This window comes from Phoca vitulina, unplaced genomic scaffold, assembly GCF_004348235.1.
Source record: "Phoca vitulina isolate PV1807 unplaced genomic scaffold, GSC_HSeal_1.0 scaffold20, whole genome shotgun sequence".
Classification (NCBI taxonomy): Eukaryota; Metazoa; Chordata; class Mammalia; order Carnivora; family Phocidae; genus Phoca; species Phoca vitulina.
In genome coordinates this window covers 22,602,119-22,616,614 of record NW_022589723.1, presented here as the reverse complement: position 1 = coordinate 22,616,614, position 14,496 = coordinate 22,602,119, and the positions used below count along the sequence as shown (strand labels likewise).

Here is a 14,496-nt window from a genome sequence, read left to right as displayed (position 1 = left end):
TGGGGAAGCAGATGAAGCCCAGAGAGAAAGGGGGCAGGCGGCCATGATGGCTGTCAGCGTCGGCTGGTACCCGGGCAGGCAGAAGGTTGAGGGAATTCCATCATCACCTCTGTTTTCTCTCTCAAATAAAAGTTATCTGCTGTAAAGGAGGGATGACACGGAGGAGGAGGAAGCAGTTGGGGAAATGCGGGGAGGTTTCAAAATGGCCGTTTTGAGGAATCAATGAGAGAGAACAGACTGTGGACACATCCATGTTCTTGCCGATATTGAAACCTCCGTTGACTTAAGAACCCGTGACTGTGTGGTGGCAGGAATCTATGTGCAGGTGGGATTTCTCCCACAGCAATCCAGAGGCTGACGTGTAGGGCTGTCGATGGACTCTGCTAACCAGGTTTTAAAATACATTCTTTCCACTAGGGATTTTTTGAACTAATACCACAGGATCTCATCAAAATTTTTGACGAAAATGAACTAGAGGTAAGAAATATTCTTATTGTGAAACAGGATTTTTGTGCCCATTATTTTTCTTGTCTACAGTTTGACATTTCTTATCACGTAGCTTCTTATGTGTGGATTGGGAGATGTCGATGTGAATGACTGGAGAGAACACACAAAGTATAAGAATGGCTACGGTGTGAATCATCAAGTCATACAGTGGTTTTGGAAGGTAATTGAAAGCTTCTGTTTCCGTAAATTCCTTTTCAACAGATTCAATCATACTTAACCATACTAGTGGATTACATAGAGATAAGAAAAAGTAACAGTGTACTGTATCCATCTACCTTCTGGGTATGGCTCCATCCTCCATACATATTTATAGATAAGTCAGTGTTCAGAATGTAGTAAATGGCAGGAACAACAGCAGTGGGCACTTAGTCCCTTACCAACATGGAAACTGTTCAAGAGAACTTGTAATAACCTGCTGGGTGTTCCCTGGGACTCCTGCATGGCTCCTTAAATGTGACTTTCCATCTAATCAAGAAATGTGTATGTCACTCAATAATATCTGTAAATATAAATTTTTAAAAAGCCATGAGTCACATCCAAGAAGATATTTTTGTCACTTTATTAGGCTATGATCTCATTCTAGAGAGTTACCATGTAGCCTCAGAAATGAAGTTTCCAGGAACTTTGTAAGCCACCCAGAAACACATGTAAATGTAATAACTGATCAAATACTGTAACTAAATTCTGATAACATATTTTTCAGGATAGTGCTGTTACTTTTTTTACTTTTTTCCCAGTGATATTCCTAAATGCTGTTTTTCTCTTATTCAGGCTGTTCTAATGATGGATTCAGAAAAAAGAATAAGATTACTTCAGTTTGTCACTGGCACCTCTCGAGTGCCCATGAATGGATTTGCTGAACTATATGGTAAGGGTTTTCACACATCATTTAAAAATGGAGTGATGCCACTTGTCTTTTTCATTGACGATTAGTTGTCAAGCTTCTATCATTTATACAAAAGCTGAGCTTAATAAAAAAAGAATTAAGATTTTTAAATGATTGGATTTGATACACAGAAGTAGGCCAGAATATATATACACCTTCTAATCGGATACCAAAGACATGAAATGGCTCGAGTTCCTTTCCATTCTTGAGTTTTAAATTTGATTCCCACTACATATCCCATCACAGAAAAAGCATTGTCTATAGGGTGATGGTTTAGGGCAACCTGTAACGTCCCACAGAATGTTAGTAAGTGTACAGCAGAAAACAAAGAGTTCCATAGTGGAATACATTTGGGGCAAATACTGGACTAAAAAGTGAGTAGATTTCTTTGGGACTCATTCGGAACCTTTACTATGAAAAAAAAGAGGGGGTTCCAAAACTTATTTGATCATGGACTCTCTGTATATACGTGTGTGCATGTGTGTGTGGTGTGTGTGTGTGGGATGTGCAGGACTGGTGATAAGACTGCACATGTCTTCCAATATTCAGAATAGTTACTATTAATGCAGTTTTCTATAAAGTGGAATTCTGCATATCCTAGCAAACTATTTTCCAGTGGATATATCTCATAGCACTAGAGGTGTTTTTTGTAAAAAAAACAAAACAGAACAAGAAACCTGCTGTTTCTGATGTAAATCAACTCAAATCAGTTGATATCTATGTATTGGAATGACATTTACTTGCTTTTAAAGATACTATGAAGAACAAATCTTTCAGGGAAGGTATAGCTAAGGTGGGAGCCCCACGCAGAGCAACAACGAAGTTTAGAATTGTTCTGGGAACGACAAGTCATGACTTCCGCCTCAGTCGTTGCTGAGCTGGATTTCTTGCGCACAGAGAAAGCTGTTGCTGTCTGATGGGATCGCTAGCCCCGTCGGTCTCCTCGGCAAACCTGGGCTCCTTAAGCTTCATGCATATTTTGCAGAACCTGTAAAGCATCTGCCATCCCACCTAGAGTCACCGTGCACAGTGAGAAGAACAAGACAGGAGCTCTGCGCTAACCCCTGCACCCCTTCTTGCCTAATTGGATTTCTTTGCCTTTGTCTTTTCAGTGGTTTCCCGTGACTTCCCCCTTCCTTTTGCTTCTCCTGTATTTTAGCCAGTTACGGTGGGGAAAGAGCAAGGCCGGCCAAACACCCCTTTCCATGTCTAGCTCCACATCCCTCTTCTGTGCAGTCCAGGCCTACAGCCATCCACTGAGTGTGTGAATTGTTTGGAATTTGGGGGAAATATCCCACACATGGAGCCAGAGTTGGAAGTATTAGAATATAATTCAAATTCATATGCATTTTCAAAAAGAAGAAGTTGCTTCAAAATGTTAATATTATAATACAGTATTGGTTGACTTAGAGGAAGTTTTCACAATGGGTCATTTAGGTGAGAGAATCAAGAGGCAGGGAAATATATTTGATCCCATGTACGGGAAACAATGACAAAGATACTGAAATTTTAACTGTGAACATAATTATGATATGTGATGTGTGAAAAGCGATGTTTTTTGATAAAACTGTACTATCAAGAATATCCAGTATATTTAGTGCTGCTCCTGGCAGTTACACTCCCACACATAACTAGCTATGATTATAAGACTCGGGGCAAAGTATGGAAGGTTCTACATGGGGTTGTCAGCACCAATTACCTGGGTGGTTGGAGGATGTTGAGAATTGGGGGAAGGAAGAGCTAAGTGAAAACTCCAGAGGAAAAAAAGAGCTTCTGAAAGTGTCCATAATAAAAGAAAAATGTAGCATGGATAACATGATCACCTGCACACAAAATTCCATATGTATACGCACATGTGCAAAATGATTCACAAAAGAATGTTTACTCAGATTTAATAGTGGACTTTGAGACAATTTTTATACTATTCATTATATTTCTCTCTATTGCTTTAATTTTCTTGCAGTGAGATTAGATAATCAGAGAAAAATTAAAGCTGTTTTTGGTGGGACTGAAGAAAGAAAGAAATTCCTCATTTTCTCTGTGTACCGATGAAGGAGATGGTCCTAGGGAAGCGCGGGGCTAGGAAACATTTCAAAAGTTCCGTCAGACCTGCCGCCCTAGAGGCGGAGTGAGACTCTTTTGGACTAAAAGAAATCCAATTAGGCAGTGAGAGGAGCCGATGGAGAGGGATCTTCATCTTGTGGCTGGACAATGAAGCCATCAAGGACAGGACAGCCTTCATTTCTTTGGAGTTCAAAGAAACTCCTTCTCTGGACGTTTAATTCTACATTGGAAATAACGAGTTGTGAAATTCTAGGGATTCCTATAAAGGATAGATGAGACCCCAGCAACTCTTCTTCCTTACAGGCTCAAATGGACCACAGTCATTTACAGTTGAACAGTGGGGTACCCCGGAAAAGCTGCCACGAGCCCACACATGGTAAGCAGTTTTTTCAACATTGAGAGAACAAGTTTTCAGAGAGTGAAGCTCCTCTAACAGAGTCTAGGTACAGAAGGTGTAGCCCGCTCTGTGCTGTGTCAGTGGCAGCTACGGGGGGCGGGAGGGCAGGGCAGGGGGAGGGCAGGAACAGCAACACAGGAACAGGTGCATCTTTGCCAGCCAGGCCTGGGCTCGAAGTCTGGGTAGCTGAACAGTGGAGAGGCTCATCTCAGCCGTTGACCATGTGTTGCCCTCCATCGCATGAATGATGGGCCATCCCAAGAGAAGCTAGAACATTCCCTCTTGGAGGTTAAAATAACAGAGGACCCCAGGCATTTGGAGGTCATGATGGGAGTGAGAGGACCCCACCAAGAAGTCGTGGGATGAGTCCATGCCTAGCGCCCAGTGCTGTTACCTTCCTTCTCTCCGGTGATATAATGTCTTCTAGTGTTGTGGGTGGAACACATCACGAGTAGCAGCGGTCCTGTTGGGCACCGTGGCACTTGCTTTGTCAGTGTCTGATCTAACCAGGTCCTCTCTGTTCTTTCAGCTTTAACCGCTTGGACTTGCCGCCCTATGAATCATTTGAAGAATTATGGGATAAACTTCAGATGGCAATTGAGAACACTCAGGGCTTTGATGGCGTCGATTAGATTCCAAATAACAATCTAGAGTGTTTCACCGCCACTTTTGTATAAGCAAAATCTTGACTTAAAATTTTCCAGGGAACTACTAAAACTTGGCCTTTGTTTCTTTCCAGATAGTGGAGAAAAATCATATAAAAGCATTAGAAGAAACAGTTTGACAACCTTACCATTATTTCATTCACTTTTACAACAATATGTTGCATTGACACAGCTGTTTCTTTCCATCTTTAGAGTTCCCACTCTAGGATTTAAATCCCACGTGCCTGAAATAGTGAGTTGTGTCCTTAACATTTACCTCTTTTACAGTATTTGCCAGGCAGTTCTTCCTTAAACTACTGAAAATTATAACTGTGAAATATTTGTGATAAGTGTCATGTGTGAAAAGTTGGATGCTTTTTGAGAAGGAAAACTGAAATTTGGAAAAGAATACTTTAATATTGATTAAACTACAATATACTTCATGCTGCCTACAGCGATTATTATTCTGTAGACCTGCTTACTGCACCTTACTGCCCAGATTTTTGGAAAAAACCTTGGAAAGTGTGTTACCTATCTTTTTAGTCCACTGACTCACTTGCAAAAAAAAAAATTGTTTACTTCTTCATTTTAAAAGTATTTGGCTTTTGTTAATATGTAGCTTTACTAAACGAGGTGGTTTATAAGACATGAAGCGAATTCAGATTCGCAAAGCATGAAAAGTATTAACACCTTCGTCTTGCCTGTATATCCTTCTGGTTCACTGGCATAGTCAGCACTCCTTCCTGTTTAAGGTAAAAGAATTCCTTCTTCAGACATTACACTAAAGCTCCGCAGAGCAGTATTTCTAAATATGTCTTGAAGAACTAAGTTAAATGTATAGTACTTGCCTTTACTAGTCATTCTTTACACTTGCCCAATTATGTAGTAAATATGTTTACAGAACATGTTTATTATGTTTACAGATTAAGCTAATTTCTGTGGTTGCATTTTTATATTTTTAGTATCTCTCTTTAGTCAAAAAAAAAATAATTTGTTAAAAATAACCAAAGAATAGTTATAATGCGTAATTTGTATTAAATTTATTGCTGTATTTCTTACACTTTTTAAAAAATACTGTTTACTATGAAAATGATGTTTCACTATAAATCCAAAACTCTTTAAGAAAAATGCTACAAGCAGAATCCTACTTTAACCAAATTGAAGTACATACAAATCACGCGCATGCATTCAACAAATGTGTGCTGAATGCCTGCTGTGTGCCTAGCCCTGCGGAAGGCCCTGGAGTAAGACCCGTCAGCTTCAAAGAAATCTAGCTCAGGCCTCACCTCCAGGAATTTACGGACATGTAAATGAATTTGTGAACAATCAAAAGTAGGGGTGAGCAGAAAGAGGCAAAAGGGAAAGTGCTCCGTGCACCTGCACGGATAAAGTTTGCCAAGACTTGTATTTATATGTTTCATGCGTATATTCGAATGATGACATAGAAAATGCTCTTGCAAAAAGTTAAACCTGTTTCTCAATATGATGTCTTGGCGATTTAGGAATAATTGTAAATATATGTTATGAATCTTCTTAAATACATACGTATACTCGGAGAGTTGTAAGAAGTGCAGCTGGCTATTGGTTAGAGTTTGTGGGGTGCAGCACCATGGGTACCGATCGGCACCTGCTTAAGATCTCAAATGGGACAGCAGCAAAACCACTTTCCAAACACCACATCTCCAGCGGGGCTGAGGGAAAGTAATGGACAGATGAGTGCACCCTGTGTTTCATCTTCACCCCAGCATTCGGGCAAGGCCACCAGATGTAGTACTAGTTTTATCACTTACCAACTGTTGAAACTGAAGCAATTTACTTAACCTCTCTGGGCTCCTGTTCTTTCATCTGCCAGATGAGAACAATCACGCCCACACTCGTTGTCAGGGAAGCTTGTTATAAGCTCCAGAGAGCCGCTTTGTAAAGTATGATACAATCAGAAGATGCTTTGTGCTTTGTGCTGACCATCAGATTCTGTCAAATCAGGTATGCACACAAGCTACACTCCCAAAGAAGAATCTCTTCATTTAAAAATAAAATGTCTGCTAATAGACAAAGAAGTAGGAACATCTCTGATATTGAATATATGTGTGTGTGTGTGTGTGTGTGTGTGTGTTTATGTTTATATATACCATCAGAATTAATTTTCTCCACATCAGCAAAGTAATATTAATATGGGCCAATGCATTTTGAAATGTCCTCATTTTAGAGAACTTAATGTGAAAACTATTTTTGTTGAAACAGGATCTTACCACATATGTTTAAGTATCATTTCTGTGAAATATCAGAGCAGATCAGAGCTAAAGAAAATACAAAGCTTGCTTTCCCTGATACTCACTTGGATGATCCTGTGACTCAGATAAAACAAGGTGTTAATGAGACCAGACACTCCCACAGCTCCCAGCCACAGACCATCATCCCCTTCGTCTCGAGGTGTGGGCTGGGGTCTGGAAGGAACCTGTATCAAGCCACACAGCCTCTCATCCCAGATAAAAAAGGGTCTCAAATGCACTCTACAGCAGGAGAGTAAATAGGGTCATTTTCATAAAGCAAGGACGTTCTATTTTTCTAGAAATTATGAGCACATAATTTTAGCCTGTATTTTCTCTGTAATCAAACGAACTTTAAAATAGACATAAAATTGTAAAACAAATGCATTTCATCCTAACTCAAATTTAAGTGGTATTTGTTTTCATTTTTTATTTATAATGCTGAAATTATTCTACATAATTATCAAGTTAAACACAATTTGTTTTGATTATAAACCATTTGACATTGTTCTTAAAAATCTTCTCATATGGTGAATATATATCAAGATTAATGTATCAAATTTATTGCATACTTTAAAGTATAAAATCATTTTTAAAAATCTTGATGCCACAAATAAAGTTCTATTCTAAGAAAAACAAAAACTGATTCATTTTTATTTTTATTTTTTAAAGGTTCTCTCTTTTTTAAGTTTATTTTAGAGAGAGAGAGAGCATGGGGGCAGGGTGGGGCAGGGAGAGAAGGAAAGAGACTGCGCAGAGCCAGATGTGGGGTTCAATCTCACAACCCCAAGATCATGACTTGAGCTGAAGCCAAGTGTCAGTCGCTTAACTGACTGTGGCACCCAGGCACCCCACTGTGATTCATTTTCAAATAGAAATGTTTCCAAGCCAGTATTCTGGGAGATAGCTTCTGGTCTGGTCCTTTGCAGCCACATATGGAATTCACAAGACCATCTTGAATGTGTGTCTGATGAATTGGCATGATTATAAATTCATAATCCCAGATAATCTCTGCTTTACAAACAGGTCATATTCCAAAAGTCTGGTAGTTAGTGAAAGATCCAGAAGAGAATATAATAACAAAGTTACAAATGGACTGGATTTCAGACAGGCTGTCGCTCTGTGGAGAAGCCAGCTTGTAACCAAGCCATTATTTATAAACTTATTTCTATGAAAGGAGGAGTTCCAAGCACTAATTCAGAAGTAAGTATCTTTTCCTCCTTCCTCTATGCACCTGGAAGTTTCCCAGTTAGAAGGGAATCCCAAACTAATTCAAGCCAGCCCCTGGAAGGTTCCAGCCCCTTTTGTGCTAAAAATCCAGACCATAGCTTTTAATCCTTGGGAGTCAGGCCACCTCCCGCTCCACTTTTGCCCCTTCAGGGCTAACCAGCTCTGCAGAAATGAGCCCACACCACGCCTCCCTGTACAGGAAGCCTTTGCTTTGCAGGCCACCAGGGGCAGACACATTCCTCTTACAAAGGACATTAAACTAAATGTTCGAATCTCAGGGCCGCACTATGGATAAAGGGCTCCAGTAGATTTGTGCGTATTTTTCTTGGAAGTTAAAGAGTAGCACTAAATTAGCTGCCTGTTGGGTTCTTCCAGTCTCTTCATCTGCGATCCATCCTGTGCGGGCCCTCCATCCCACACCACTGTTTCTAGTACATAAATCCAATCAGGTTGCTCTGCCGAAGAACTTCTGAAAGCTCCCCGGGACCCGAAGCCTGAAGCCCAGCCCACTGGCATGACATGCAGGTTGCCCTCCCACCTTCCCTCCCAGCCCACCCAGGCACCCTGTGCTCGCTCCAAACCAGGCCTCTGTCCAGCCCCTGCTGATTGCAGCCTCTTCCACTCCTGCTCTCCCAGCATCCTTCACCCCTCGTGGGCACCTGAGAGTCTCTCTTAGACCAGAGGAAAGGTGCTGCGGCCCCAGCATGAATACCATGAATAGCACGGTGTTGCAATGCTTTGTTTGCATAATTCCCTCCTACAGACTTTTGGGCAGCTTGAGGACAGCCTATCTTGTATACATCTATTTAATATGTGCGTTTCCCAAAACAAATACTTGATGAATATGATGATCTGATGAATACTGTTTCTGTATACAACCCAGCCCACATGTTCTGAGCACCTACAGGGTCCCTGGCTCTGTGCGACAACATGCAGGAAGCTCTGTATGGAGGGGGACACGGGGAACTATATAAATACACAGCGGAGAGGGAGCTTGACTGAGATCCTGCTGAACACTGGGGGCTGCAGTAAACACTTTACGTGGATCCCATTTAATCTTCATAAAAACTCAGTGAGGCAGGTTTTATAGGCTCAAGAAGGACAAGGAATTCACTTGAGGCTACACAGCTTGTCAACTCAGTGGATTATGAACCACAACAAAATCAGGAAAGCTATGGGATCCAACAAACAAATTACCATGCTTGTCTAGTTTCCTATTGTGGCGAAATAAGTGACCACACACTTAGCAGCTAAAATCAACACCCATTCATTATCTCAATCCAGTAGGTCAGGAAGTCCACATTGGCTCAGCAGGGTTCTCTGCTTAGGATCTCCCAAGGCCCAAATCAAGGTGCCAGCCAGCTTGGTTCTTATACGCCTCCCACGATCCCTCAGGTTGTTGACAGTATCCAATTCCTTGTGGCTGTGGGTCTGAGGTCCCCATTTTCTCCCTGGCTGTCAGCTGGGGGCCACTCTTAACTTCTAGATGCCACCTCCATCTTCAAGCCAGCAGTGGTGTGTGGAATCCTCAAGCCTGGAATCTCCCCGATGTCCCCTTCTGCCACCAGGTGGAGAAAGTTCTCTACTTTTCAAGGCTCACTTGAAGTGATGAAGCCCACCTGGATAATGTCCCCTTTGAAGGCTAACTGTGCCATAGGCATAACAATCAAGGAGGGAGATCTGACCTTCACGTTGCAGGGATTGGACACTTAACTGTTGGGGGCTATTACTGGAAATTCTGCCTCCCATACAAGGTAAAGGTAAAGAATAGCAAAGGCTTGTGGAGATACAACTTGAAAAACACTGAAATATATCTAATTTTAGAGTGCACAGTTCAGTTTTCCATTCACTGTCGATGAAGTGCCAGATAGCTGAACTGATGCTAATATCTACCGGTAAGATTCAACTTCGGCAGCTGGAAATTCACAAATCAGTGTTCTCGGGCGAGCCACTGGTTTCCTTTTTTATTCAGTGGCATCAAGGTTGGATTGGCCTGAAATTAGATTCAGCTCATCCTTAGGAGCCTCCTTATTACATAAAGGGAAATAAAAAAATCATAGCTGCTCTCTTTTATTTGCTTGAAGGGTTGGTATTCTCAGTAAAATCATGTTCAGGATGATGAGGTAGGTCTGAGCCAGCATGGAGCTGAGAAAGGAAGAAAGCTGTTCACAGTCCAGAGTTCCTGATCACTGGGGGGCCTTTGGTCTCTGGGGAGAAGGTTAAGGGCATCTGCAGACACCCTGGTAACCAAGAGGTCCTGTGCGGAGGAGCAGAGTTTTTTCCTCTCGGGAAGCTAACCATGAGTATGCTTAATTCATCATTGAGGTTCTGACTTACATTCTCCTACGAAAAATAACCGATTGTTATGAAGGCAAACCCCATGCTTTCCTGAGAGTTGTTTTTCTTTAACACGTGTATTTTATAAATGAGAAACTCAGGCATATTCTATCAAATTAAAGAGAGGTGATGAGCACAGTGAGCTAAGGATAATCCCAGTTTAAACAAACAGGATTTTCACTGATGCTAGACTTGAAAATACAGTCCAGATTAATGACTTTGTTAATACTCAGTCACTGGGCCTTAGCCCAAGTGTAGCATAAATATTCTTCCAGACTCGATGACTGTGAACTAGTTTGTTTGACCCTCCAAAGGGATGCCCAACTTCTCAGGGATGAATGGGTAGCAGCCAACTGGGTTTGCTTTCATAATATTGCTGCTTAATGTAATGGCGTAATACTTGTGAATGCGTGTTGTTGTGTGATTTTAAGCTAGGAGGAATTCAACAATGTTTTATCTTTGTCTTCTACTTCAAAAAAAGTTCGAGGAACAAAGAAAGAAAGCTCTATGAACTCAGTCACTAGGAGGACTCTGAATATCTGGGGTTGCCCCAGGGACTCAATTTACATACCTGCCCCCTTGCCATCTGGGAACAATGTGAATTGGAATTTGGGATTTATCATCAAGACCTCTAATTACTAATTTGAGCACTGCCTGGGCAGGAAAAAAGGGAACATGCAGCACATACTACAAGTCTTTGGAAGGTATGTTAAGACATTTAAGACCTCACCCAGAGCCAAGGCCTCGTCCAGCACTATCCAGTAGAAAAATTTAAATTTTCTAGTAGCACATTTTAAAAAGTAAAAAGAGATAAGTGAGTTTAATTATAATAATATATTGTATTTAACCCTATATATACATAGAGAGAGAGAGAGAATATTATCATTTCAGCATGCAAGCAATATAAAATTGCTAGTGAAATATTTTTCATCTTGGGGGGCTGAGTGTTTGGAATGCACTATATATGTTATGCTTACAGCATATCTCAGTCCAGACCGGACACATTTCAAATAGCCATATGTAGCTGCTGCCACTGTATTGGACAGCACTGGAAGCAATGGGCCTAGGTCATGCTGCCACACAATATAAGGGGCTTGAGAAGCAGCTAGAAGTAGCTCACCTGGTAAGGTGCTAAATGAGTTTACTTTCTCCAGGCAACTCCAGAGACTTGGAAGAAGCTCCTCCAGGAGAGCTAAATGTTGAAAACAAAGCAACATTCTAGACAGTTGCTCTGTGGCTATTCCAAATTTTATATTTAGGAGCTTAAGAATGGCAGTCTGGTTGAAAGGGGAACTGTGTTCACACTTAGATTGTATGTTTGCTAGGGATGGCTCAGAAGAAATCTGATGCGGATTATGGGGAAGGAGACTAAATCCCCACATCACACCCAAGACTGCTTTCTAGGGCTGACATTGTCCTCAGTTGTGTCCCATACTGAAGGCCACAGAAGCTGTGGGCCGAAGCAAATATATGGGAATCGCTGGAAACCAGCATCCAGGGTGAAGCTCTACATCTGAGATCTTGGAAGATCCTCACAAAGACAGGGACAGAGAAGGGGGTGGTTTATCAGAGAGAAACAGCCAGAAAGTTAGGGGGTGGCAATAATAAGACTGGACAACTGGGAGAGTAAGGCCACTGCAGATGAGGGAGCTCCACGGGGTCGCAGGGGGTCACCTGGGAAAGAACTCCTTTGACATCGCAGGGAAGGCAGAGACTGTGGGAGAGACATCTGTTTGTTTTTTCTGGTGCGAGGAGAATAACAAAATGCTGACTGGAGAGCTAATGGGCCGCAGATGGAGAGCTTCTGGCTGAGCGCTCAGTCCAGCCAAAGGCTTTGAACTGGAACCAACCCTCTAATTTTCAGCAGTGCGTGTGGCCCATGAAACAAAGAGTGAAATAAAACAAGAGACTCACCAGAGATAATTATGAGTTACTCCCAATGAGTAAAATAGCAGAGATTATATTGGACTGGAGAAATAGGGGTTTGACTGTGAAAGGCTAAGGAATCCCAACTTTACCCAGTCAATGATAGGGAAGCTCTTCAACAAGCCAACGGTGTAGGATTCGGCATAAACTTAAGAGGGCTTTGTTCTACCCATGGAGGGGTAGCAAGACTTCGGGGCAGGTGCTTGTTGAGAGAACATTCCAGTGACACAGGAGAGAGATGGTAGCATCTGAACCCAGGGTTGAGACGTGGGTATGGCGAGCGGTGGGAGGTTGAATGGGTCCCTGTTGTTGCGCAGAGAGGGGCAAGAAGGGCAGACAGGAGTCTAGCTGCGCCTACTCTGACATCCAGACGGGGCCAACTGGGTGGGTCTCATGCCGCTCCAGGTATAGAATCTGGAGAACTGTGGACTTTGCACATGGTGATATCACAGGGGGCCTCTGGTCAGCAGCTGTGGGTCTGAAAGTGGGTAGAGATTTGGAGGTCAGCAGCAAAAAATTGTGAGCCTGTGAAGAGACCTTATTACGTGTGCAGCAAACCAGGAAAGCTGATTCATATTACCAAATACCGAGTCAGATAATTGTATTATACTTTGTAATTAATAGAACAAATGATTCCATTTGGATGATTGGGGGAAGACTATAAACAACATAATTGGTAGTGTTTTTCTAGCCCAAACCCAGCTTTCGGATCTTTCTTCCTTCTTTGTTAGGTATTGCAGGACCTGTAAATATTGCCAACAGCTTTCTCTCCTGGGTGCTGATGAGTGCTCCACCCCCTCCCCCACGAACAAGTGTGCACACACCTGCAGCCTGATGCTTGTTGATGACTGGGGCGCCCACTCCCAATTTTCCCTGTGCCGGGCCAGATCTCAGTTTGCTCCCTCCCACCTGAGACCCTGCCTCAATTGGCTCGCTCCCCGAGCCCGGTCTGCTGCACGTTAGCGTCCAGGTGCCGGCCGGCTAGAGCTGTGGCCCTCCATCCCCCGCACGTGCGGATAATTGCGCCGATGAGGAAAGCTCTAGAAATCCAGGAGGAAGCGTAAGTGGGTGGAGAAACTAAAACAGGCTCTGGGGCGAGCCCTGAGGAGGGACGTGAGAGTGGGCTCCGAGACCGTGGGGAAGTGTTGGGGAGAGGAAGTGGAGGCTGGAGGTGAGCTAAGGAGCCTAGGAGAGCACGGAGGAGGTGGGGAGCAGGCTGCCCAGCAGGGACAAGAACGGAGCCGGTGTTGTCGCAAGAGCTGCTTGGACCAAGCCTTGGCCACTCCGGGAAGGGGGAGCAGGTAAGGCAGCAAGCTCTGGAGAGAGGCATGAAAGCCCCTCCTCTCTACCCGTGTACTCCAAGTGACCCTCAAGTACCTAACTAAATTTAGTTCCCTCTGGGGGCTGGCCTCCCCGGCAGGAGTGGTGAGGCTCAAGGGCAACCAGACAGCCCCGCGCACCCATTTGCTCATTTCTGAAATGATCTTAATAGCAAATAAGACCTTCCACTTCCATACTTAGAAGACTGAAATTATAACACAAAGGACAAAAGATTCCTGACCCCAAATGAACTCATAGTAGCGTGTAAGTGACTGAAATACAACCTGTTCCAACACTGATGGGAAAAGGGACACATCCCCTAGTTTGGAAAAGCGCCCTGAAATGAGACGCTGTGGTTCTAAAAGGCCCATATCCCCGGTCTCACCCATTTCTCCGGGGCAGTTTACCTGAAATTAATCTCAGACCGAGAGAAATGGCCGGGGCAGAGTTCCTGGTGTGAGCAATGGGGGTGGTGTTAGCTGCAGTGTGGACGACTCAATTACTTCATCTGCCTGAGATTTCACCTGAGACTTTTGTGTAGACGTATTTCACAAATCTCTGCATCGCAAAATACTCCCAAGTATTGAGTTCCTCAGAAGATAATATCCCTGGGCATGAACTCAGAGAACAAACTTGTACACCAAAGGGTCAGACATAAGTGTGAGGTTTTCTTTAATTATACTGGTTCCCTAGTTAAATATACCAGGCACTACTCTTATGTGAGTCTACAGAATCTTTTCCAGAGCGACAATAACTTTTTCCTCTGACTCACCTCTTTCTTCATCTTCTTGGCCTCCCCTGCCAGCACTGTGGGGATGGCCTTATTCCCAAGTCTCTTTGCCGGGTTATGGGGACTCAGAAATCTCTTCAACTGGTGGAACACAGATTTTTTTTTTTTTTCCAGCCCTTTTAAAATGA

The 14,496-nt window shown here is 42.9% G+C and overlaps 1 protein-coding gene across 3 annotated transcripts in view; it reads left to right on the top strand.

Annotated features, from left to right (window-relative positions):
* NEDD4 (NEDD4 E3 ubiquitin protein ligase) overlaps positions 1-5,438 on the top strand; it is a 118,680-nt gene extending 113,242 nt beyond the window's left edge. For 2 of the 3 annotated variants that reach the window (XM_032417480.1, XM_032417482.1), the window contains 5 exons: positions 418-477; positions 560-667; positions 1,279-1,375; positions 3,761-3,833; positions 4,384-5,438. In XM_032417480.1, coding sequence (XP_032273371.1) covers positions 418-477; positions 560-667; positions 1,279-1,375; positions 3,761-3,833; positions 4,384-4,486 — 441 coding nt within the window. In that variant the 3' untranslated portion in view covers positions 4,487-5,438. The remainder of the gene's footprint in view (positions 1-417; positions 478-559; positions 668-1,278; positions 1,376-3,760; positions 3,834-4,383) is intronic. The other variant, XM_032417481.1, reaches the window with a different exon arrangement.
* The last annotated feature ends 9,058 nt before the right edge of the window (positions 5,439-14,496 follow it).